Source organism: Pteronotus mesoamericanus, unplaced genomic scaffold (assembly GCF_021234165.1).
Source record: "Pteronotus mesoamericanus isolate MK-2021 breed Mesoamerican mustached bat unplaced genomic scaffold, CSHL_Meso_final scaffold_705, whole genome shotgun sequence".
In the NCBI taxonomy this organism is placed as follows: Eukaryota; Metazoa; Chordata; class Mammalia; order Chiroptera; family Mormoopidae; genus Pteronotus; species Pteronotus mesoamericanus.
The window spans coordinates 13,121,188-13,142,818 of record NW_026555326.1 but is presented as its reverse complement, the minus strand read 5'-3'; the positions used below and the strand labels follow the sequence as shown (position 1 = coordinate 13,142,818).

Below are 21,631 nucleotides of genomic sequence, written 5' to 3'. Positions count from 1 at the left end.
CTCAGCAGACTGTCTCCATGCTGTTGCTCACCAGTGGGGAAGGGTGGGGGCCAGACCCACAGAGAGCAAAGGGACAGGTGGGTGAGGAGTCCTGAGGGGGCCTCTAAGCTTCCACTGCACGTCTGCAGAGAAGGTCTGAGCTCTCTCCATGCCTCTGTGTGTCTCCTGTGCCACCTCTGTTTCTCTTTCTCCTCAGACCTCTCTAGCACCCCCGTCCTTTCCTGTCCTTTCTCTGTCTGATCTCTGAGAAAAACCTTTATGTTTTAGAGTTGCAGCCACTCGGGTAGGAGAAAGTGGGAAGGGAGGCAGCGGGGACAGCCTGGGCCCTGAGTAAGCTCTCCCTTTTTGTCCCAGGGTCTCAGCCAGCCCCTCTATCCCGGGAGTAAGAGGAGCCCCTGGTCTGCTCTGTCCAAGAGGCCAGACTCTCCAGATGTCTTGTCTTCCTAGGAACCAAACGAAGGGCGCGCCAAAGCTGGGGGTGGAATATCTGCTCAGTCAGCCAAGATATTGTGCGGGTGGCCGTATCTCCTGCCTTTGAGAAGGACAAGGAGCCCTGAGTTAGGGCAATCCGGGTATCAAGGCCCTGTACCCGCCACACCCTTCTCCACACCTGCTCCGAAGGCCTGTCCATGGCCCTTCAAGCCTCCTTTCAACAACAAGACATCAAAACTTTAACCATGTAGCCCCTTTGAGGGCCTGGCTTCAGTCAGTATCTGGGTAGCTGAGGACTTGATCTCAAACTCCTGACTTCACCAAGTCCCTGCTGCCCATCTGCCCAGAACCTCACCTTATACCCTCTACTCTGACTCCATCCCAGCCCTACCAGCCTGGATTCCTAATGTGTTGCATGTTCAATGTCACTTCTCTCATCCTCTTCAGGGATGGGTAACGCCACCCTGGTGTCCACTCACTCGTGGCTCCTTCAGACAAGTGACCCTGAGGGGCTCCTATTCATGGCAGACAACCTGGAGACCCAGGTGCTCAGGCCCTATGACACCTGGGCAGAGACAAGGATGGGCAGGAGGTGCCAGCACACTGCCCGTCAGCGCCACAGGGAGGGGAGGAAACAAAAACTCCGCTTCTCATTCCTGGGCAGGCAGTGTTGGCCCAAGGGGGTCTGCATAGGAACCTCTAGCAGGAAGGAAGAAAACATTTACTGTGAGCCTGTGGCCCGGGACTAACATCTTCCTTGTTTTAATCCCCAATCAAAGGCCATAGACAAAGGCAAACATCTTCTGGACCAGGAGGAATTTCCACAGTTTCTACCCCAGGGTCGTTCATGGACGGGCACCTACGACCTGGTGCCCGCCACCCAAGCTCCCCGGACCTGGAGGGAGCACAGTGTTACGGAGCTGACCCAGGAGCAGGAGCAGGATGCGGACCCCTCATGTCCTTCTTCCCTGCCCTGCTTCTCCGTATGGTGACAGCAAGGAACCCCCTTGGCTGCAGCCTCCTGCTCTGTAACCAGAGAGCAGTTGCAGAGGAACGTTGGGCTGCACGGAACTCAGTTCATCCTGCCCCCACCGAGGCTTGGCTCCGTGGCTCAGCTCCTCCAACCACAGGCCTCACCCGCCCCCACCCCAGGTCTCTCTGGAGGACTCCCACCTGACCTCTCTACACTCACAGAGATGCGTCAGTCGGTCCTGGGCTTGGAGGAGGTGGGACATGAGACCCATAGGCTCCAGAATACCTTTGTTCAGGTGGAGGACTTGTCACAAGGATCCAGGGACAGTTCCAAGGGATGGATGGCAAACATGTAATTCTTTATGCTAATCTGCCTCCACTCCATCCCCTTCTCTTCCCAGCCAGCTGCGGGTTATCCACACCCCCCCACGCTGGAGTTCTGTCTGAATCCGGGAGAGAGGAGGAAGTCATGAAGGGTGTTTCTGCGATCTCTCTTTCAGTCACTGCATTTCCCTTTCTGCCTCTGTGGTAAGTTCTATCACTCCCTCCATAGATCAACCTACTATCTGTTTTCAGTTGTTTCTAAGAGAGGAGGCACTTCTTCCCTTCACAAAACTTCATGTATAGTTGGGAAGTACCTTCTAAAGTCTAACCCCCATTTCTCTCACTACCTTGTGTAAACCACTTCTTTTCTAGGATATGGATGGCAATAGCATTTGCATTTTAGCATCCCTACACCTTTCTCCAAAAATTTGTCTTGGCCAGCTACTACCTGCTCATCTGCGGAGACAGAGCACAGACAGAGCTCTTCTGATGTTCTCTTTCCTTCTGCACCTAATCCCTTTCTTAGGCCTCTCCATATCTAGATGAGCAGCACTTCCTGAGCACGCTGCCCAGCACAGCAGAGGTTAAGGGGCACGGGTGGTGAGGAGAGGGCTTGACCTCACTGTTGCCCTTCGGGTCTGCGCAAGTGCAGGGTTGCCTGTGTGAGTGTGTGGGTCTCAGATCTGGGGCTTTTTGTGGAGTATGTCTTTCCTGCTGGACTCCTCTCTGAGACCAGCAACACAAAGGAGGAGAGAACAACCTCCTCAACTCTTTTTTTCCCTAAGCTGTGGTCCTGCCAGCAACCATTAGGGGCCACTGTTGCTTCAGCCACCAATGACAGGTAGGTCTGGCAGGCAGGGGTGGTGAGGTCGTGGGGACAGGTAGTATTTGCTGCCCAACTTGACCCTGTCAGGGTAGTGTATGCAAGTTATAATTGTTATCATAGACTCAGGCTTACTCCACTCAGGCCCTGCCTTAAGGAGCTTTGTTTGCAGGGCAGCTGCTGGAGTGAGCAAGTCTCGGGTTCCAGGTGCGTGCATGGCAACCTGTGGCAGCGGGCGCTGTAGCCCTGAGGATCTGCATGCAGGAATCAGGAATCACTGGTACAGGATGCTAAAAAGCCCGGACCCATGACCAGCCCCTTCCACAAGATTTCAAGTCATTCATCTGCAGCTCTTTCCCTTCAAACGCACTGGCGTAAGACCTGGGAAATGAACTCCCCAGTGCTCCTTCAACATGCGTCCGGGGTACCTCTGCTGGGGGAGGCGAGATGGAGTAACTGAGGGATGCCAGGCGACAGACACTGCTCCGCTATGTCTCCTGCCTCGATGGGGGGCATTGAGCATGGACTGGTGAGGTCCTCAAGGCCTTTCCCCACCCCATGTTCTGCTCACTTCAAGTCTGTCCTGGGATATGCCGGGATGTGTCTGCCCATGCCAACAGCAAGGGACGAGATCAAGACGAGGGGTCAGAACAGACTGGCGAGGCCGGGAGGCCAGACACAGGGTTCCCTGCTGGGCTCAGCCACTTCTGGCTGCCTGAGCTCAGATAATAGCAAGATGGTCCTACTTCACTGCCATGGCAACCCTGGCTGCTCAGGTCCTCAGGAGGTGGTGTTTGACAGCAGCATATTCATGCTGGGTTGTCGCCTCAAGGTCACCACGTCAAGTCTCCAAGGAGGAAGTTCATCCAGGGTTACCCTGTAGAGATGAAGAGATAATGGGCTGCTGGGGACCAGGGCACAAATAGACGTTGGCATTCATTGTGGCTTCCCCTGAGAGGGGGCTGGGGGGCAGGACTGAGGGCAGGGAGGACGCAAGCCTTTTAAGATTTCATTTATTTATTTTTAGAGAGAGAGGAAGGTCCCTAGAAAAAGAGGGAGAAACATTGATCACCTGTTGCCTCTTGCACGCCCCCAACTGGGCACCTGGCCCGCGCAACCCAGGCATGTGCCCTGACCAGGAATCAAACCGGCGACCTTTTGGTTCACAAGCTAACGCTCAATTCACTGAGCCACACCAGCCAGAATGAAGCCAGTCTTTTAAAGCTTTAATAATCCAAGAGTATGAGGGAAATTGAGGGGATGAGACTGGGGAGGTGAGGCGATTCACTCCAAAAGATGCCCCAGGGGAAGAGGAAGGAGGAGCACCAAACTTGGAAATCCCTGGGATGGCCAAGGAGAGGAGAAAGTGAGGACAGGCTTAATGGGCCAGTCTGGGAACCTGCTCACCAAGGGCCCCGGGCACTCCCACTCCATCTGGTGTCTGAGACAGAAGGCAGGAGACGATATGCAGTGGTGAGAACAGTCACATGGACACCCATTCACAGAAGCCCAAACATGGACAGAGGAGGTTCTAGGCCTGTTCTGATTGCTTATCTAGTTTCAAGTGTGTTGATGGCCCCAGGTGTCCCCAAGAGACCTGAAGGCTGAGGGTGGTGTTCTGCAAACAATACCTCTGGTGCGGGCAGACTCTCTTTTCTTAGTCTGAGCAGGGGCTCTTTGAGGGCCAGAACATCTTGTCCATGGCTTAACCTGCAACCTTGCTTACTTTCTCAGGGAGAACCGAGGCTCCTGAGAAAATCTCACAGTGAGTCTGCTCTGCCCCCAATCTCCCCTGCCCCGCTCTCTGTCCCACCCTTGGCCGCCCCATGCTTAAGGGGTGTGAAAATCCGCACATCTCACAGCTGCGAAGGTCAGGTCTCTTCCTCTCTGCCTGTGGGAGGCCAATCAGCCAGGGAATGGGGTGCCTCTCAGTGCCCTGGCCCCCCATTTTGGGGGCTGCAGTCTGAGGAGGCCCCTTTTGGGGTTGGTGGGAAGTTGGGCTCTGCATCAGTGAGCAGGAGGGAAGCCTGGTTCCCCCGGCACTCTGGGCTGTAATAGAAGGAAAGGAGGCGGAAGGAAGGCCGCAGCTCCTCCTGTATGCTGTCCAGGATGTGGGTGAATGTTGGTCGCAAGCGTGGGTTCTGCTGCCAACAGCGGCGCATCAGCTCCTGCCTGGTGAGGTAGAAGGACAGGGTCAAAGGGGTCCACACTCCCTGCATCTTGTACTCAGAGCATCAGTCAGTAAAAGCAGGAGGACACAGCGGAGCAAATGGGCATTGCAGGAGGGATTTGGAATTGGGCTCAGAGCTGGGATCAGTGGAACTAAAAGCATCAGAGAAGGTGGACCAGACCCCGGGCATAGGGAGTAGGTGTAGGCAGAGTAGGGATATAGAAGGGGCAGGCTACGGTGACTCACAGCTGAAGGGGGCAGTTCTCTAGCTCCTCCAGGACCCCACCGTCCAGGACAAACTTGAGCACCTGCTCATTGGATAGGCCCTGGTAGGGTTGTTCAGCCAGGGTCACGATCTCCCAGAGCACCACACCAAAGGACCTGGAGGACACATAGGAGAGCCTGAGCCCAGTACCCTTCACGAGGGAGCACACCCAGGCCTCTCCCAGACCCCACCTCCACATCCCCTGAGCCCTCTGCGCCAGCCAGTTCCCACCAGACATCCGAGTGGGTGGTAAAGATTCCATCTTTGAGGGACTCGGGGGCCATCCAGCGCACAGGCAGCAGCCCCTTCCCGCCCTTGCGGTAATAGTCTGTCTCATACACGTCTCGAGTCATCCCAAAGTCTGGAAAGTAAGGCGGGCAAGGTGTGGGGCAGCAGAGCCTACACTAGCTCCTGCCCCAGGAATATTTCTCCCAGTCTTCTCCACTTCCAGCATCTCCAAGAATCCTGGAAAGTGAGGGCTCTAAGTACATCAGAGACTTTCCCATTCCAACCCCTCTGTACTCGGATGGGGAGACTGAAATTCAGGGTGGGGGACTATCAGGGAAAGCTGTAGGCCAGGCCTAAGTCTCCGGATGCCTAGCTTCAGGGGAACCTCTCTATTCTTCAGGTTGCCCCCACCTGCCTGGCACCCTCTATACCCCCAATCTTGACGGTGAAGTCCTGGGACACCATGCAGTTTCGGGCTGCCAGGTCTCGATGCACAAACTTGTTGGCGGCAAGGTAGGCCATGCCATCTGCAATCTCACCAGCCATCTGGATCATGTCTCCCAGTCCTGGCCTTGGGAGCCCAGGGTTGTTCTAGAGCCAAGAGAGGGGACTGGTGAGGAAGGAACCTAGAGGCAGGACTCCTCACCAAGGATTGCCCCCACAACCCATTGGCTCGGAGTATTCTCAGTCCTCACCTCTGCCTCTGGCCGCAAAGATCGAAGATGGCTCTTGAGGTCCCCATGGGTCATTAACTCCATGATGACCAGAGTTGGCTGGCCCTGAGACACTACACCTAGGAGACGTACCTGGGATGGACAGAGAGCCTAGTGGCAGGTCCACCTAGCTCTCCTTGACCCACCTGGTCAAAATTGTGATCTGCTATGATGACACTCTGACCCAGACAACAACCCTGACCCTAACACCAACCATCAGCATAACTTTAATCCTGACCTAACAATGACCCTGATCCTAACCCATGACCTTGATCATAGTTGACTATCATCCGAGTCTTTATAATTGGCCCAACTCTGACCTTGCTCCCAACCATGATCCAGGAATGATCTAGATACTCAATAGTGACCCCATTCATGACTAGTCTCAGCCCTACCCATGATTCTACCATGACCCGACCATGACCCTGGTTAGACTCTAACCCCAACCATGACCGTTACCCTACCGAGAGTCCTGACTTCATCCCTGACCCTATTCCCCTTACCTAATTATGACCCTGACAATGCTACTGACTCCCTCTTACCACATGGTGACACTTGAATGCCTTCATGACAGAGGCTTCCTTGAGGAACTCAACACGTTCTCGTGGGCTGGCCAGTTCATTCACTGTCTTCAGGGCCACGGGCATGGTCTCCTCTCCAGCCTCAAGTCCTTGTGCCAGCCCTTCATATACCATCCCAAAGGAGCCTTGGCCCAGTTCCCGAATTATGGAGATCTGCTCCCGAGGCACCTCCCACTCGTCAGGGATATACACTGAGAGGAGGTGGGGGTCACAAGGCAAGGATTCCACTGTCTGCCACTCCTCTACCCACTTCTCTCCTCCTCTGAGTGGCTCAGGTCCCAAGGCTGCCTTCTCCAAAAAGGTCTCCTGCAAGTTTGCCTCTCCTCCCCTCCTGTCTTCCACACTACCTGTCTACCCAGTCCCAGACCTACTGTCAGAGGCGCTGAAGTATTCTGGATTCACAGAGGCATAGACAGTGTTGTTTCTGCAATGAGAGGTGAGAGGGTCAGGCTGGAAGTGTCCTCAAAAAGGAAGGAGCAACACCAGGGGACAAGGAAGAGGGACAGTGTAAGGAGAAGGGAAGTTTAACACCCCCAGACCTGATCCGCATGACCCTTGGGGAGCCCTGAGCACTCTCCTCCAAGCTGGTCTTGGTCTTAGTCCTGGGACCTGGGATCTGACAAGCTGTGGCGAATAGGGAGGACAGGAGTAGAGGGACCCCTGCCCCCTCTGCTAGTCCTTAGAACCCAGCTAATCAAAGTCCTGCCCCCATTTCCCTCTTGTATTCAGCCTCAGGGGAGGACTGACATGGTGAGGTTTCCTGCCTCTCCCCCTGCTATGGTAGGGCCAGCTTCTTTAGTCCTCAGGCTGAGTGTGGTGACCCAGACAGAGGGGTTTCCCAGGACGTGGGAGGGACTTTCATTGCTAAAACCAGGAAGTGCCAGGCAAGCTGGGATGAGTTGGTCTCTCTAACTGAAAGGTATGTCTTCCTCCACGCCAGCCTCAGGGGTGAGTTGCTGCTTCTAAGGAAGTCCTTTCTGCCATCTCATCTACCACCTTCTAATTGCACTAAAGTGAGGCTAAGGGCTCAGGGAGAGAAGGGGGCTGGGAGCCAGTGGGACTTGTCCTCACCTCTTCCTGCTGTAGAAGAAACCAAGGGCAGCCAGGATGATGAGCAGCATGAGCCCCACAGGGGTGACAGTGAGAAGAACGTGCAGCCCCCCGGTGTCTTCCTCCTCTGGTGGCCAGTTAGAGGACAGGAACAGAGGGCAGCAGAGGGGGGGTTCAAAGATGGAGACGTGAGAGAGTAGAGGACACTTTTCTTTCCAAGTGGAAGACTAAGATGGGGCAAGGATGGGATGGAGGGGGCCTGTGGTTTTCACAATGGGAGATGTGGCTGGGGGACAGGGTAGGTCTGGGACAGAGGCTGTGTGTACCTGAGCCAGGGATGTAGAAAGCGATGCTTTCTGTCCAGGAGCCATTGCCCGCCAGCGAGGTTGCCCTCACTCTGGCAGAGTAGTTTCCAGGGGGCAGCAGGGCCAGGTGGACGCCCCCAAACTTGGCATATCGCAGGCGGGACACACACAGTACTGTGGCCTCCTAAGGACAACACAGAACAGCTGGCTGGGAAAAGGGTAGAGGCATAAGTTGGGGCTGGGTGAGGGGGTCTTCTGGAGTACCTACCTCTCCCAAGCGGCGGTACTTGATTTCATACTTGAGGATAAGTCCATTGGGGTCAGATGGCTCAGGCCAGCGGAGAAGGACACTGCTCTTGCTGGCCGCCTCCCAGGCCACCTTCCCTGGGATACTATCAGCCTCTCCTGCGAGAGAGGGCATCAGACAGCCCAGCCACAAATACAGTCATGAGCCACATAAGGATGTTTCTGTCAATAATGGACTGCATATACAATGGTGGTCCCATAAGATTATAACAGAGCTGGAAAGTTCCTATTGCCTAGTGGCTTCGTACGTGTCCTTACATCATAGCACACACATTACTCACATGTTTGTGGGGATGTTGGTGTAAACAAACCTACTGTGCTGCCTGTATATAAAAGTATAGCACATACAATTGTGTGCAGTACACAATAATTGATAATAATAAACACTATGTTACTGGTTAATGTATTTGCCTTAATATCCTTTCTGCTGTTATTTTAGAGTGTACTTTTCTTTTTATAAAAAAAGTTTGCTGTAAAATAGTATGTGGTGTTATGGCAGAGCCTCATGCATCTCGAGTGTTAACTGCATTTAATCTCGTGTTATTTTGTACAGTGACATGCTGTACAGGCTTGTAGCATAGGAACAATGGGCTATATACCCTATAGCTTAGGTGTGTCGTAGGCTAGACCGTGTAAGTTTGTGTGACTGCATTCTAAGATGTTCACACAACAACGAAGTGGCCTAACCACACGTCTCCCAGAACAAATCTCTCAGAACAAATGTCCGTTGTTAAGCAGTGAATGACTATTTCCTCTCACCGTCAGAGTCAAACCCAAGGGGGCTAAGAAGGTTTCAAGACACTCTTGATTATGGGGACTGGGAAGGGCGAGGAAAACGAGGCCCCGGGGTTAGCTGGAGATCAAACTCGCTAGTTGGAGCACTAATTGGATAGTGTGCTTGGGGTCGGTGGTGGGTGTAGAACGCGGGCTGGGTTACTTACTGTGCGGCATGGTGCGGGCAAAGACGAAGGTGGCAGCGCTGCAGCCCACTGTGTGCGCCGCGTGGTTGCAGGCATGGATGTCGATCCGGTATTCCGTGAAGTGGCGCAAGCCACTCAACACCGCTCGCTCTCGGGGCACTTTGTCCTCCTGGATCTCGAAATCTGAGTTGTTTCCCACGAGTCGGAGGGCCCCTGCGGCTCGGCCGTGCCTCCCTGGGTCCCTGGGGAAGGTGAGAGTCAGAGCCAAGCCCTCCCACCCCAGCCACACCCCTCAGCCTTGGCCCCGCCCCCGCTCACCTTTGAGGGCTCTTATTGATGGACGTCACCTTCCAAGGGGATCTGGGGAGACCAGGGAGGGCCCTGTCACGCCCGCCCGGAACTGCCCCTCGGCAGCGGCGCCCCGCCTCCAAACTCACCCACAACCAGGCCCGGCCAACACACTACCCTCTCAGCAAGACACGCCCTTCACAGGCCCCGCCCATTAGGCCCGCCCCTGCCCTGGCCGCGTCGCACTTGGGGATAGTGATAGCGTTGTGCAGAAAGTTTTCAAACTTCTTTTGGAACGAGGCCTCTTGAGCCTCCAGCGGTGGCAAGACCTGCCCCGGAGGTGGGTGCTGGCAGGGGCAGCAGCCGGGCTCCATCTCCGCCTCTAGCTCCCCGTCTTCGCGGTCGAAGCGTGGGTCGTTGTTGCTCGTGGGCAGCCGCAGGCCTGGCGCGTCGACAGGGAGGGAAGTAGTTAGACTGGCAGCATCCGCAGCCTGGTGCCCCAACCCCTCCTTCCCATGCCTCATCCCCTGCGCACCGCGGTGGCAGTAGTCATTGAGGTAGAGGTCGCTGTCCTCTGCCAGACGCTGCCACAGCACCAGGTAGTAGGTGATGTTCCCGTTGCGTTGGATTGGTGGCTTCCAGCGCACCAGCAGGTGGGAGGAGGAGTTGGACGTGGAGATGACGTCTTGGGGAACCGTGGGCGCTTGGGGTGTGAGTAAGGTACAACTCAGAAGCCTCAGGTCCCTTTTCAAATACTGCCTGGTCATGGGCCCCTCTGTCTGAGTCCAGCCTCAGTTGTCCCAAGCAATAGGTGACTCTCAACCTCCTCTTCCTAGAACTAAGCATTTTGTCCTTCCCTTGTCCTCCAAAGGCCCTTGATTTGACTCAGTTATTCCCCCCATGCTCTCCCTAGGATCAAGGTGAATGCCCCCTACCCTTCTTTTTAAAAAATTTTTACTTATTGATTTGAGAGAGAGAGAGAGAGAGGAAGGGAGGGGAAGAGGTAGAGAGTCGTCAATTTGTTGTTTCATGTATCATCGGCCAGTTCTTGCATGTGCCCTGACCAGGGATGGAACCCACAACTTTGGTGTATTGGGATGATGCTCTAACCAACTCAGTTGAGCTACCGGGCCAGGGCCTGCCCTCTATTCTTTTTAGGACTCAGGTATGTGGCCTCCCAGCCTCTATGGGCCAGGTGTTCAGTGACCCAGCATCTCTATTTCCGGTGTCTGGGTTGCCCCATCCTCACTAGGGCCCAGGCATCTAGCTCCTGCTCCCTCTGAAGGCCTACCTGCAGGAAGGGTCTGGAGGTAGACGATGGGGCTCTGGGCTCCTTGGTGGGGGCTTTCCTCGGCAGTGGTCAGTGTGATGGCCCGCACAAACACTGCATACTGTGTCCAGGGCTTCAGGGGGGCTAGGGTCGCTCCTGGCTCCTGGTTGCGGCTTAGGGGGAGCTCCACATCTAGCAGGTTCCAACTCTGGGTCCCACAGGCATCTGGACCTATGTGCTCCGTGGCATTCTGGAATGGGCTGAACACCCCACCCCCAGTTTCTAGGAGCCCCTTCTCTCTGAATCACCCCAAGAATGTCATTGTCATTTTTCCAGTATGTATGAGAGCATCCAAAAGCAGATGTGGGTCCACCCTTTTGGGTAGGTGCCTTGTGGCAGGACACTCAGCAAATGGGTCTGCTCAGAGCTGAAACTGAGCCAGGGTCCACAGTGTATGTCTCTGAGGGGGCACAGCCACACCCACACTGCAAAGCAGTGATGGTAGGGGAGCTTCCTGAAAGACCTCTGTGATACTCTGCCCTTTGAGTCCAGAGGCAGCTGTATATAGTTGTGCACATTGGGAGCCGCACAAACCAAGGGTGCCATTTACAGTATAATCCATGTTAGTGCTCCTCAAAGTATGGTTCAGGGACCAGAAGATTTAGTATTACCTCGGAGCTTGTTAGAAATGCAGATTCACAGGCATTATCCAGGGCTAACTGAATCAGAATCTGTGGGGGTGGGGCCCAAGAATCTGTATTTAACAAACTCTGCAGCTCCCCATGCTAGAGACCTTCACCTGCTACTGAGGCGGAGGAGAGCTCTGGCCACTTGAGCAGGCCTCCCACCATTGACTTCCCTCCCTTCCTCCCAGGCTGGGCCCTGTGCTAGTGAGCAACTAAGAACTCTCAATTTTAATTCACAGGAAATGCTTCCAAGCCAGGTGGCTCCCATCCTCTCTCTACCACAGGAGGGGGAGTACTCCTCATCCCTACCCTCTCAGCCTGCCATCCAAAATCAGTCTCCCTTCTCTAAGGATTTGTATTTCTGATTCCTGGCCATGCTTTTGGAGAAGTTCTTCCTGTGGTATAAGCACTATGTCTCCTGCTTTGGTCAGTACTCTCTCTCTAAAGCAAAGAGCAGCCTGTCTTCGGCTGTCCCTGCTTCCTTCCTTTGTCAGGCTTTAGTGAAATATTGGCCAAGCTGCATATAAAACTGGCCAAATTAGGGAGCATGCGGTCAGTACAGAATATTAGCATAGTGAATTGAAGTTTAATTGTCCAAGCTTTTCCAGCGGGGCGCCTCTCCAAGGCTCTCAGAAGTCCTGACTGCCCTCCCTCTTCACTTCGCTGGATGGGAACGAGACACGGAGGGATGAAGGTGAGAGGTGAGAGCCAGACGTGAGCCCTGCAGGGAGTGCGAACTGGGGATCCTGGTTTTCTGCCTCCCCAAAGCCCCGCGTTGGTCCGCCCTCACTCGCGTGTGGTGGTGATTACCCAGCCCCCGTCCTGCCCCGCGCTGCCCCGCCCTGCCCCGCCCTGCCCCGCCCTGCCCCCGTTTGGGCCCAGCCCGGCTCTGGCTCTGAAGGGGGGTACTCACGACTCCTTGTAGTACACAATGAAACTGAGTAGGTCGCGAGCCTCCAGCGGCTCGTAGCGCTCCCAGCGCAGTAAGATGCGGTTGGCCTCCGTCACATTGGACACGAAGCGCAGGGTGCGAGTCTGACCTGGGCGGGCGAGGGACGAACAGCAACTCTCAACCGCGTCGGTCGTCTGCTTGAGCCGCCTGCTTCCAAGCCCCGACTTTGACCCCGCAACAGTTCCACCCCCAACGCAGCCTCTAAAGAGAAGCTGTCACATTGGCCCCTCCGAGAGCCCCCTTCCGCCTGGCTGTGCGTCTGTGTGATTCTTGGGGTCGTGTGCTCCCCCTCGGCGTTGGGGTTAGGGCCTCACAGGCAGCGCGGTCTCCGTTGGTGCGGGGGTTGATTTCCGCCTTGTTTTGCCGTCCTCGCGTGCCGGTCACCTGCTCCAAGTGGTAAATGTGCTCCAAGCAGAGGCGTGGGTTGAAGGCGAAGTAGATCTTGCCCACGGGAATGCTGAGCCCCACATCCACCCAGGACCCCAGCTGCTGTAGGTTCTGGTTGTCCAGCACGTACAGAGTGTAGTTCCTGGGGGCCAGAGGGGACCTTGTTTTCAACAGGAGATGGAGACAGGAGGGGAGGAAGTGCCTTATAGGCTCCTCTTGGAAAGGCTGCGTTGGGGGCACAAGGGAGGAGGGGCGCTCAGCCACCCACTCTCACCAGTGCGCAAGAGGTATTCACACACACCCGTTCTGTGTCACTGACCAGGAGTCACACACACTGTCTTTTCCTCATCAGGGAAATGGGGTCAGCAGTTTATCTGTCTCCCTCCTTCCCTGTCACATTAACTGAGCACCTGCTATATGCCAGGCTAAGGCGTGGTACTTGGTACGGGGCTATGCCTCTCTAGCTGGAGTGTGGGCAATGCTGGGGGAACATAGCAATGTGCCAGGAAACATGAGCAACCACTTGGCTGGATGGTAATTTAAAACATTCTCTTTGTTTTGAAAAATCCTGGCTACATTAAGGACAGGCCTCTATTGGTAGATGGTAGGAATTGGTTTCAAACCCAGGCAGTCTTTTTCTGCAGCTAAGAGGATCAGATAACAATTATAGCCAACCCAGGGAGAGTTATGTGTAACTACAATTTATATAGTATACACTGTGTTCCAGGCACCATTTTAAGAGCTTTATACATAATAACTTGAGTAGTAGTCACAACAGTCCTAAGAAATAAGTAGTGTTTATATTAATCCCATTTCACAGATGAGAAAATCGAAGGCCAGAGAAATTAAGTAACCTACCCAGAGTCACACAGCTGGTGAGTAGCAGAGCTGGCTCCAGAGCCCAAGCTTTTCACCACAGTTTTGGGAGTACAGGGGAGAAGATGTGATAGAGGGAGCTGGTCAGAGGCCTGTTTCTGATCCCTTACCCATCCACCATGGTGTCTCCCCGGATTAGTTTGAGGTTCTTGAAAAAGCCCAGGGACACAAGGGCAAAGGAGTGCTTGATTTTGAGGAAGCCAGTGATGGTCTCTACCAGCCCCAGGCTGTGCTGCAGCTCCTGCTCCAGGTTGTCTGGGGAGGGGGAAGACAGGGATGGAGCGAGGGCAGGGAAAGTGGTGGGTCCACAGGGCAGGGGGCTAAATGGGGTCCAGGGTAGGGGGTCCTCAGGCTGGAACCCAGGGTAATAGGAGGTGGTGGACCACTGGAAGGGGCGTGACAGGGAGGAAGGGTATGGCCAGGAGGAGAGGTATGGCCCAGAGGAGTGTACTAACAGCCCTGGCGAAGATTGAGGATGAGGCTCCCTTCCACGTGGGTGCAGCCCACCAGATCTTGTGCCGCCTGGATGGAGTCGATAGTCTTGGTGCCCACCTTGCACTTTTTGGGGCACAGCCCCTCACACTTGTGGCAGAATATGCTGGCAGGGGCAAGCAGAGAGTGTGGCGTGAGCCCTGGATCAGTGTGGGCCTTCTTACTGCTAAAGGGCGCTCCCTACCCACCCTACACTCACCTACTGCCATTACGGGTGAAGCCTGGAGGGCACTGGGCCAGGCAACTGCCCTCGTGGATACCAAAGGTGGAGGCATGGCTGGGCACAGAGCGCAGGCTGGCACAGAGCTCAGCTGTGACACAGCGCCAGGACTCATGCTGGTAGGTACCTGCAGGGCAGGCCTGGTGGCAGGAGCCCTGGAAGTAGAAGTGGCGGCAGGCGACGCAGGCACGGGGGTCATCTGGTTGGCTGCAGCCCCCCAAGCATTCTCTGTGGCAGCATTCACCCCCAGCCGTACAGGCCAGCCCCTGGGCACAAGGGCACACTGTGGGCAGAGTGCTGCGTGAGACTGTATCCATGCCTCCTTGGCCCTGGCCCCACCCGCTCCTTCTGGGATAACACTCTTAGTCTGGACCCAAATCCCTCCAGTTCTGGTAACACTGGTTGCTGACTCTTCCGCAGACAGCGGTTCTTGAGGACAAGGGCCATGGCCCCATTCTGGGGCTCCCCACTTCCCACAGCATCCAGTCAGCGGGGTCAGAACTCAGGGCAGAACAGTGGCCTTGTCCATCAGGACTGCCGCTCCCCTGCCTGCTGTCCTGTCTAGGCCTGGTGCCCAGATCATCGCTGGGCATGGCTCCAGGGCGAACCAGCCGGCTTCTCCTGCGTTCTAGGCCCAGGGCAAGGTGGGTCTGGGAGTGTGTGGAAGGAGAGGCCTCCACTGATCATTTCACCCATGTCCCTGTCCATAACCCCTCCCTCTTGAGCTCCCTACCCTGGGCAGCAGGCAGCGCCAAGCACTAGTGGGTGGGTTTGGGGCTGGGGAACCAATGGCCTGGGAACTCTGCACAGTGGCAGCTGGCTGTCTGTGGGAACGTGCATGTGCTGGGGGTCAGCCAGGGCATGTTGACACTGTATACGAGAGGGGACATGAGAGAGGACGTGCGGCAGCTGTGTTTACAGCCAACAGGGAGGCATCAGGGAGGTGAGGCCGGGAGGATACAGTAGGGATCTGGTTACTCTTCTCCCCTGATGCTGAGGGGTGAGGGGCTGTGCAGAAAGAGCCCTAGTTAGGGGGACCCCAGATCTGCTCCCAGACTCTGAAAGGCCTTCCCTCCCCTAGAACTTTCCATTCTTCCTCCTCCTACCATTCCCTCCTTACCTTACTCCCTGTTTTCTCCTCTCCCTTCTTTTGGTTTCCTCTCCATGTACCCTACTTCCTGAAGAAGACCCCACCTCACATATTTGTCCTGTCCTGACCTGTCCTTTATCTGCCACCTCCTCTTTTTGTCTTCTAGCCAGCTCCCAACCTCTCCATTACAATACTACCAGACTACCTTCGGTCACCTATGCTGCGGTCACTTTTATCAGGAACAGACTGCTACCACAATCTAGGCACTGCTCTAACGCTGTATGGAATAGCTCATTCCTCATGACAACTCTATTACTTTTTTACACATAATGAAACTGAGGCACAGATAGGCTAAAAGGAGATAGCCAATGAGTAGTAGAGCTGAGATTCAAACCTGGGCCATCTGGCTCTGTACCACTACTCCATACTGCTTCTTGGGCTGCTGTCTTGTATCCATTCATGCCTACCCTTCCTCCCATGCCAACCTTGTACCTGTCCTTTACGTTCTACATTCTACTTGATGCCACCTTGTGCCTATATCTTGACTACCTTATACTACATCGGTTATTTAACTTTTCTGAGCCTTAGTTTCCTTATCTGCAAAACAATGGTACCTGCTTCATAGGATGACTGAGGATTAAAAAAACAGTGGCTACGAAGTATCGACCGACACCATCCTATGGCCACCCATCTGCCCCGGCCTTCCCTGTGCCACCCAGTTGTGTTCTGTGCCAGTGCTCACCTCTCTGGCAGTGGCTGGAGGTCCAGCACCTGTAGTCTGTGTGCCCGCTGAAGGTGGTCCTGGCACAGGGCTCACCGGTGGCACCCAGCACACCAGGGCACACGTCAGCACACTCCTCGCCCAACTTGTTGCCCACAATGTGGTTGGCGCCAGGAGAAGGCTGCAGCAGGCCCCAGTCAATGGTGGAGAGGTGGCAGAGCTCCTGGTTCTTCTCCACACGCACGGCCCCACGCAACACAGCCCCCAGTGCTGGCAGCCCCACGTCGCGTAGATGTGGCATCTCAAAGATGACTAGCGCGTAGCCCAGGAAGAGGCGGGCACCGCGTATGACTGCTAGGTTGGGGAAGAGGTCACGCAGGCTCTCCAAGCCATAGACACGGAATAGCAGCAGATACTCAGTGACTTGAGTGAGGCGTGGGAAGGTGAGGCCACGGAAGTCCTCGCCGGTGGCCGTGAACATGAGCAGGATCTGCAGGTGGCCTTCCACCACACTGCAGTTCTCCAGTCGCCGCAGCTCTGCCACCTCTGAGCGGATATCCAGGCTGGGGCACACTGCGGGCACACGTGGCCAGCAGTGGTCAGTGCAGTGTGGGCCGCGCACCCCATCCCACCGCAGCAGCTTTGGAGGAGGGGACCGCGCTGGGCGTGGGAGCCAGGCTCTGCTGTGGGTATGGGCGCCCTCCTCTCAAAGCCTCAGAGGTCTCATTGGCAGCTTGATGGGGGCTCTACTGATGAGCAGATGAGCCCCCTAAACCCACTTCCCCTTCTCCATTGATTACCACTTTATTCTTGCGGTCAGACAGCAGATCTAGAGTCATCCTGACTCTTTTCCTTCCCTCATGCCCCCTCCCTGTGGGCTCTGTCTTTAAAATACATCCAGAATCCAACTGCTGGTCACCACTTTCACTGATTTCACTATCATCTTCTGGATTTACAATAAGAGCTTCCCAAATGGTCGTTTCACTGCCACTCTGTCCCCTCTTTGGTCTATTCTCCACTCTATAGCCAGAGTGATCTTCTCAAAAACACAGATTGGATCTGGTTCCTCCACTGCACAAAGCATCCCAGTGGCCCCCATGTCACTGATTAAAAGCCAATGTCATTACCACAGCCTATGAGGCCTCTGCTGCTTCTCTACTGACAGCCCCTTTCTTTTTCTTCTTCATCCACACTGACCCCAAACAAGCCAGCCAAGTTTCTGTTTTGGGGCATTTGCACTTTCTGTTCCCTTGGGCTAGAAACTCGTCTCTCTAAATGGCTCCCTTACCCCCTTTAAGTCTTTGATCAAATGTCACCTCGATAATCCCTATCCCTTTCCTACTTTATTTTTTTCCCATAATTCTTAACACTGGCTAATATATAATTTATTTATTTTGTTTAAGTTAAGCTCCAGAAGGTAGGAATCTCTGTATAATCTTTGCCATATCCTTGGTGCCTAGTATAGTGCCTGGCACAAAATTGGCACTTAATAAATATTTGATGAGTGAATGAAGTAATTCTGTGACTGTGCACCACTAGTCTGAGCTTCATATACTCTACTCCTCTCCCAGACCTAAGGGATCTAGATACTTGGTCCCTGCATTTGTTTACTTTCAAAGGAATATGGAATATGTCTCCCCATTGCCAAAAGTTCAAGTTTAAAGTCCTCAGCCTGACATTCAGGTGTTGATAAACTGGTCCCCACTAATATCTACAGCCTCAGAAGGGTTCCTCACCCTGGTAATACCCTCAGCTCTTGTCCTGCAAGCTCAAGTCAAGCCCCCTCACCCCTTCTCTGACCCTCTGACCCAAGTAAATCACCTCCCCTTCAGGCTCAGCAGCACTTAGTCCAGTACCCACACCAGAACACCTGGGCGCTGCCTCAGCATTGCTGTCTATAACTCTATCACGCCCTCCAAGGAGGAAATCTTCTGAGGGCATGGCCCTTGTTAGTCAACTCTGTATTCCCCCATGGTACCCAGTTCACGGCTGGAACCACTGGGCAGTCAGGGACCATGGGTTGAACTGATGGACATCTGGATCCTAATTCCAGATCCCAATATGTCTGGCTTCTCCAGGGCCTCAGCCCCACTTCCCTTTCTCTCCCCAAGGCACCTAGGACCACCCCGCTAAGTGGACCAGGAGCTACCTGGTTCCCCCACTCACTTGCTCCCAAGGATATTTCCTATGGCTTTGCGTTCGGGAAGATGAAAATCTGAATTCTTCCACTTGCCATTCAAGTCCTGCCAACCTCTCCAGCCTCTATTCTCTTCCTTCCTACCTAAGCCCTCGGCAACATCACATGTCAGACAAACCCAGGCTCAGGCCCTGATGGTTTACAGAGGGGTGGGCAGGCGAGGCTGGCTCCCTGGAGCTTACTTCACACCTCCTTGTTGTCATTAATGGTTCCTGTGCTTGGCTCTGCCCAGCACCTCTGTGTGAGTGTATGTGTCTGAGCACTTGCAGGTATACACACACAAGAGAAAGGAGAATGAGAAAACACTTCTAGCCCCTCCAGGCGAAGGCCAATCAAGCCCTTTGAGGCAGATGGGAGGTTCTGTCAGGCGCCCAATGCCATTTCCCATCATGCCTCCTGCCTCTCTAGGGCTCCCCTGATGGGAGTCATTTGGAAAAATAAATCTCCGACCTTTACAGATTAACCCCTGCCTGCTTCCCCTTAGCACATGGCCCTGTGCAGAGCTGCGCTGGGAATGGGACAGCTGGGTCCCCTGGCCAAACATCAACCTCTCCATCCCCCCAGGGACGTGCTCCTGTCCTGACAACCGCGATTCTGGCTGGCATCTTCTGTGCCCAGTCCTTGCATGGCAGTGGAGGAGGGGAAGCGGTGCGGGGGAGGGGCTATGCTCTGAAGGCAGTGCCTCTGTGACTTGCACTCTTCAGGGACCCCCTACCCCAACCTGTTTGCATCATTCTTGTCTCTGTAGGAAAGGAAGACTCTGCCCTGTCCCAGGAAGTCCCCAGTCTGAGGACCTCAGGCAGGCACCAACCCCTGGATTCCTGAGCCCTTCAGTCTGAAAGGGAAGGGTGGGTTTGGGGAAAGGGACATCTCCTAATCCTTCCCCTTTTGAATCTTCCACCCTCAGCTGTTTTTCCTCTCCAGTGAAGTCCCCAGCACCTCAATGAGGGCCACTTAGTCTATATGGTCCCACCCACCCTCAAACCCTAAACTTGAAGATTGTCTAGTTTGGGATACTAATAAAAAAAAAAAAACAGTGCCCTCCTCTGCTCTGGCCAAGTGGCTCAGCTGGTGGGAGCATCATCTCCGTACACCGAAACGGTTGTGAGTCTGACTCTTGGTTAGGGCACTTAACTAGGTCATGGGTTCAATTCCCAGTTGGGGTGTGTAAGGGAAGCAACCAAATGATGTTTCTCTCCCACATCAGATGTTTTTCTCGCTCTCTCCCTCTCTCTCTCAAATTAATAAACATACCCTCGGGTGAGGATTTTTTTTTAAAAAAAAACAGCCCCCCACTCCAGTGAATGGGCCCAGAGATGGGGCACATGGACAGGCCCTGGAGGCAGGAGCTCAGGACCTCAGCCCAGCCTTACCTCTCAGTTTCCTGAGCCTCAGTCTCCTGAGCCTCAGTCTCCTGTCTGCACAATGAATTCAGCCACTTACTTGTGCCTAGTTCTCAGCTACCCATTCCATTCCTGCCTACTTCCCATTCAGATGCCCTGGAAATGCTTTCTAAGGTTCTCCTCCCTCATTTTGGTTCTCATTCAGGCTCTGCTGGGATCATGGTTTCACAAGCAGCAATGGAGGGCATCTATTCATCTCTCTGTTTTAAGGTCCTTCTCACCTCCCAGGAAACAGAGGAAAACACTCTCATGTAGGGAACTAACCGCTCTTCCTGGTGGGAAGTCCTCTGAGAGCGAACCCCAGTCTGCACAATGCAGAAGCGAAATAAACGTGTTCTGGCTGGGAACTCAGTTGCTTGGCCTTCCAGCTGGCTGGGGGGAAGATGGGGCTCCAGGAGACAGTACCAGGGACTCACCTTCTGTTGTGTCCAGGCCAGATCCCAAGGACAGGAGAATCACGAACAGACATGCCACCCATGGCCACAGTCTGGGCACTGCCATTGCCCCAGTCTTCACTCTTCTCCAGATGGGCAGGCCCTATGGGACACAGACACAGGCTTCGGAGGGGAGGGGAAGGGCTGCGACCAAGCTGCAAGGAATCTCACACGGATATGGCATGAGACAGAACAAAGGAATGAGACAACCACAGACAGTGACAGGCAGCCAGAGACAAGAGACAGATAGATGAGGACAGAGATGCAGTCGGCAACGGGAAAAAGCTCAGAGGGACCCCCAGAGGGAGAAAGTCGCATAGGGTGCAGAGCAAAAGGGGTCCAAGAGGCAGGCCAGCCCGAAGGGCGAGAGAAACCCGGGGAGCTTGCCGTGCCACGGAGAGTAGCGGGAGTCCCCGGGGCCCGCAGGAGAGTCTTTCCGGATCTCCAGGCGTGCTTTATGCTCCCAAGCGCCCGCTGGCCCCGCTGTCTCCCGCGGCGCCCACTGGGCTCCCTGCCCTCTCCGCCCCCAGTCCGAACGGATTGGTTTGCTGGGACCTCTCGGTTCTCTCCGCCCCTCCCGCCAAGCCAAAATATTTAGCCTGACAACTGAGAGGGGACATGTCTGTTGGGGAAATAGGGCCAAAGCACAGGGGGGTAGTAGGCCAAGAACCGAGCTCCTCGGCCCCGCCCTGCGGACTTGCCGCACGCTGGCCGGCACAGCCCGAGGAACGCTGCGAGCATCCCCGCCGGATACCCTGGATTCTGCCACCGTGCACGGGCGCCTGCAGGGTAACTTCTGGCAGCCGAGACCCGGCGGAGTCAGTTTGTTGAAATCTGGCGGGAATGTGAATTGTGTCCCCTGAATATTCAAGTCCCTGGCCTGTCCGAGCCCCTCAGCCTCCCTGGAGATCTCCCTATCCGCTTTGGGGTGCGGGGTGCGAGGCTCTGCCGTCCCAGCCAAGTCCCTTAGTTGTGACTAAGAAGCTGATGGAGAGGGCAGTCACCGGGGGCGGAGGGGGGGCTCGCCTCTGTCCTTGCCTTCCTGAATTCTGGCTGCTGGGTTGGCCTGGTCTGTAGGTTTGTCCCTGCCTCAGAGAATGGGGGTGGGGTGGGGGTGTAGGGGCGGCTGTTGTTTGTGCCGGGGCCCTGGGGAAGAGCGCCGTGCGTCGCTCTCTCCCTGGAGCCCCTGTCTGTCCCCCCACCCCAGTCCCTCCTCCAGGACCCCTCTTTCTCCTCTCCCCGTCTTGAGACCAAGGGCCTCTCGCAGCCACGAAGGTCCACAGGCGCGTCAGGGGTTGGGACAAGCCCTGTGGCGCCCTACGTGCAGGAGATCCTGGGACTTTCCGGGTGTGCGGCCTCCGAGGACTAACGGGTACCCAGCTCCACCCGCCGGCGGCTCCCGCGTCCGAGGAGCTAAGAGATCTATTAATTTTTCCGTGCAAAAATCGATGCTCTTGTCAGGGAGGCGATCGATGCCCGTCCAGCTTGGATCTACCCCGCCTGGTGGCCAACACTGGCTGGCCTGG

General features: G+C 55.1%; 1 protein-coding gene across 1 annotated transcript; it reads right to left on the bottom strand.

Moving 5' to 3' along the window:
* Positions 1 to 4,479: 4,479 nt before the first annotated feature.
* Positions 4,480 to 20,196, bottom strand: INSRR (insulin receptor related receptor). The gene is made up of 22 exons (XM_054563309.1): positions 20,088 to 20,196; positions 16,093 to 16,644; positions 14,240 to 14,543; positions 14,004 to 14,146; positions 13,659 to 13,803; positions 12,600 to 12,814; positions 12,247 to 12,373; positions 10,669 to 10,907; positions 9,913 to 10,080; positions 9,624 to 9,819; positions 9,408 to 9,449; positions 9,111 to 9,331; positions 8,132 to 8,268; positions 7,885 to 8,047; positions 7,580 to 7,685; positions 6,880 to 6,932; positions 6,470 to 6,699; positions 5,910 to 6,020; positions 5,646 to 5,805; positions 5,218 to 5,347; positions 4,968 to 5,102; positions 4,480 to 4,723 (listed from the first exon to the last, which is right to left on the bottom strand). Exons 1-22 carry the CDS (start codon positions 20,170 to 20,172, stop codon positions 4,480 to 4,482), a joined length of 3,906 nt encoding a protein of 1,301 aa, XP_054419284.1. The 5' UTR covers positions 20,173 to 20,196.
* Between the last annotated feature and the right edge of the window lie 1,435 nt (positions 20,197 to 21,631).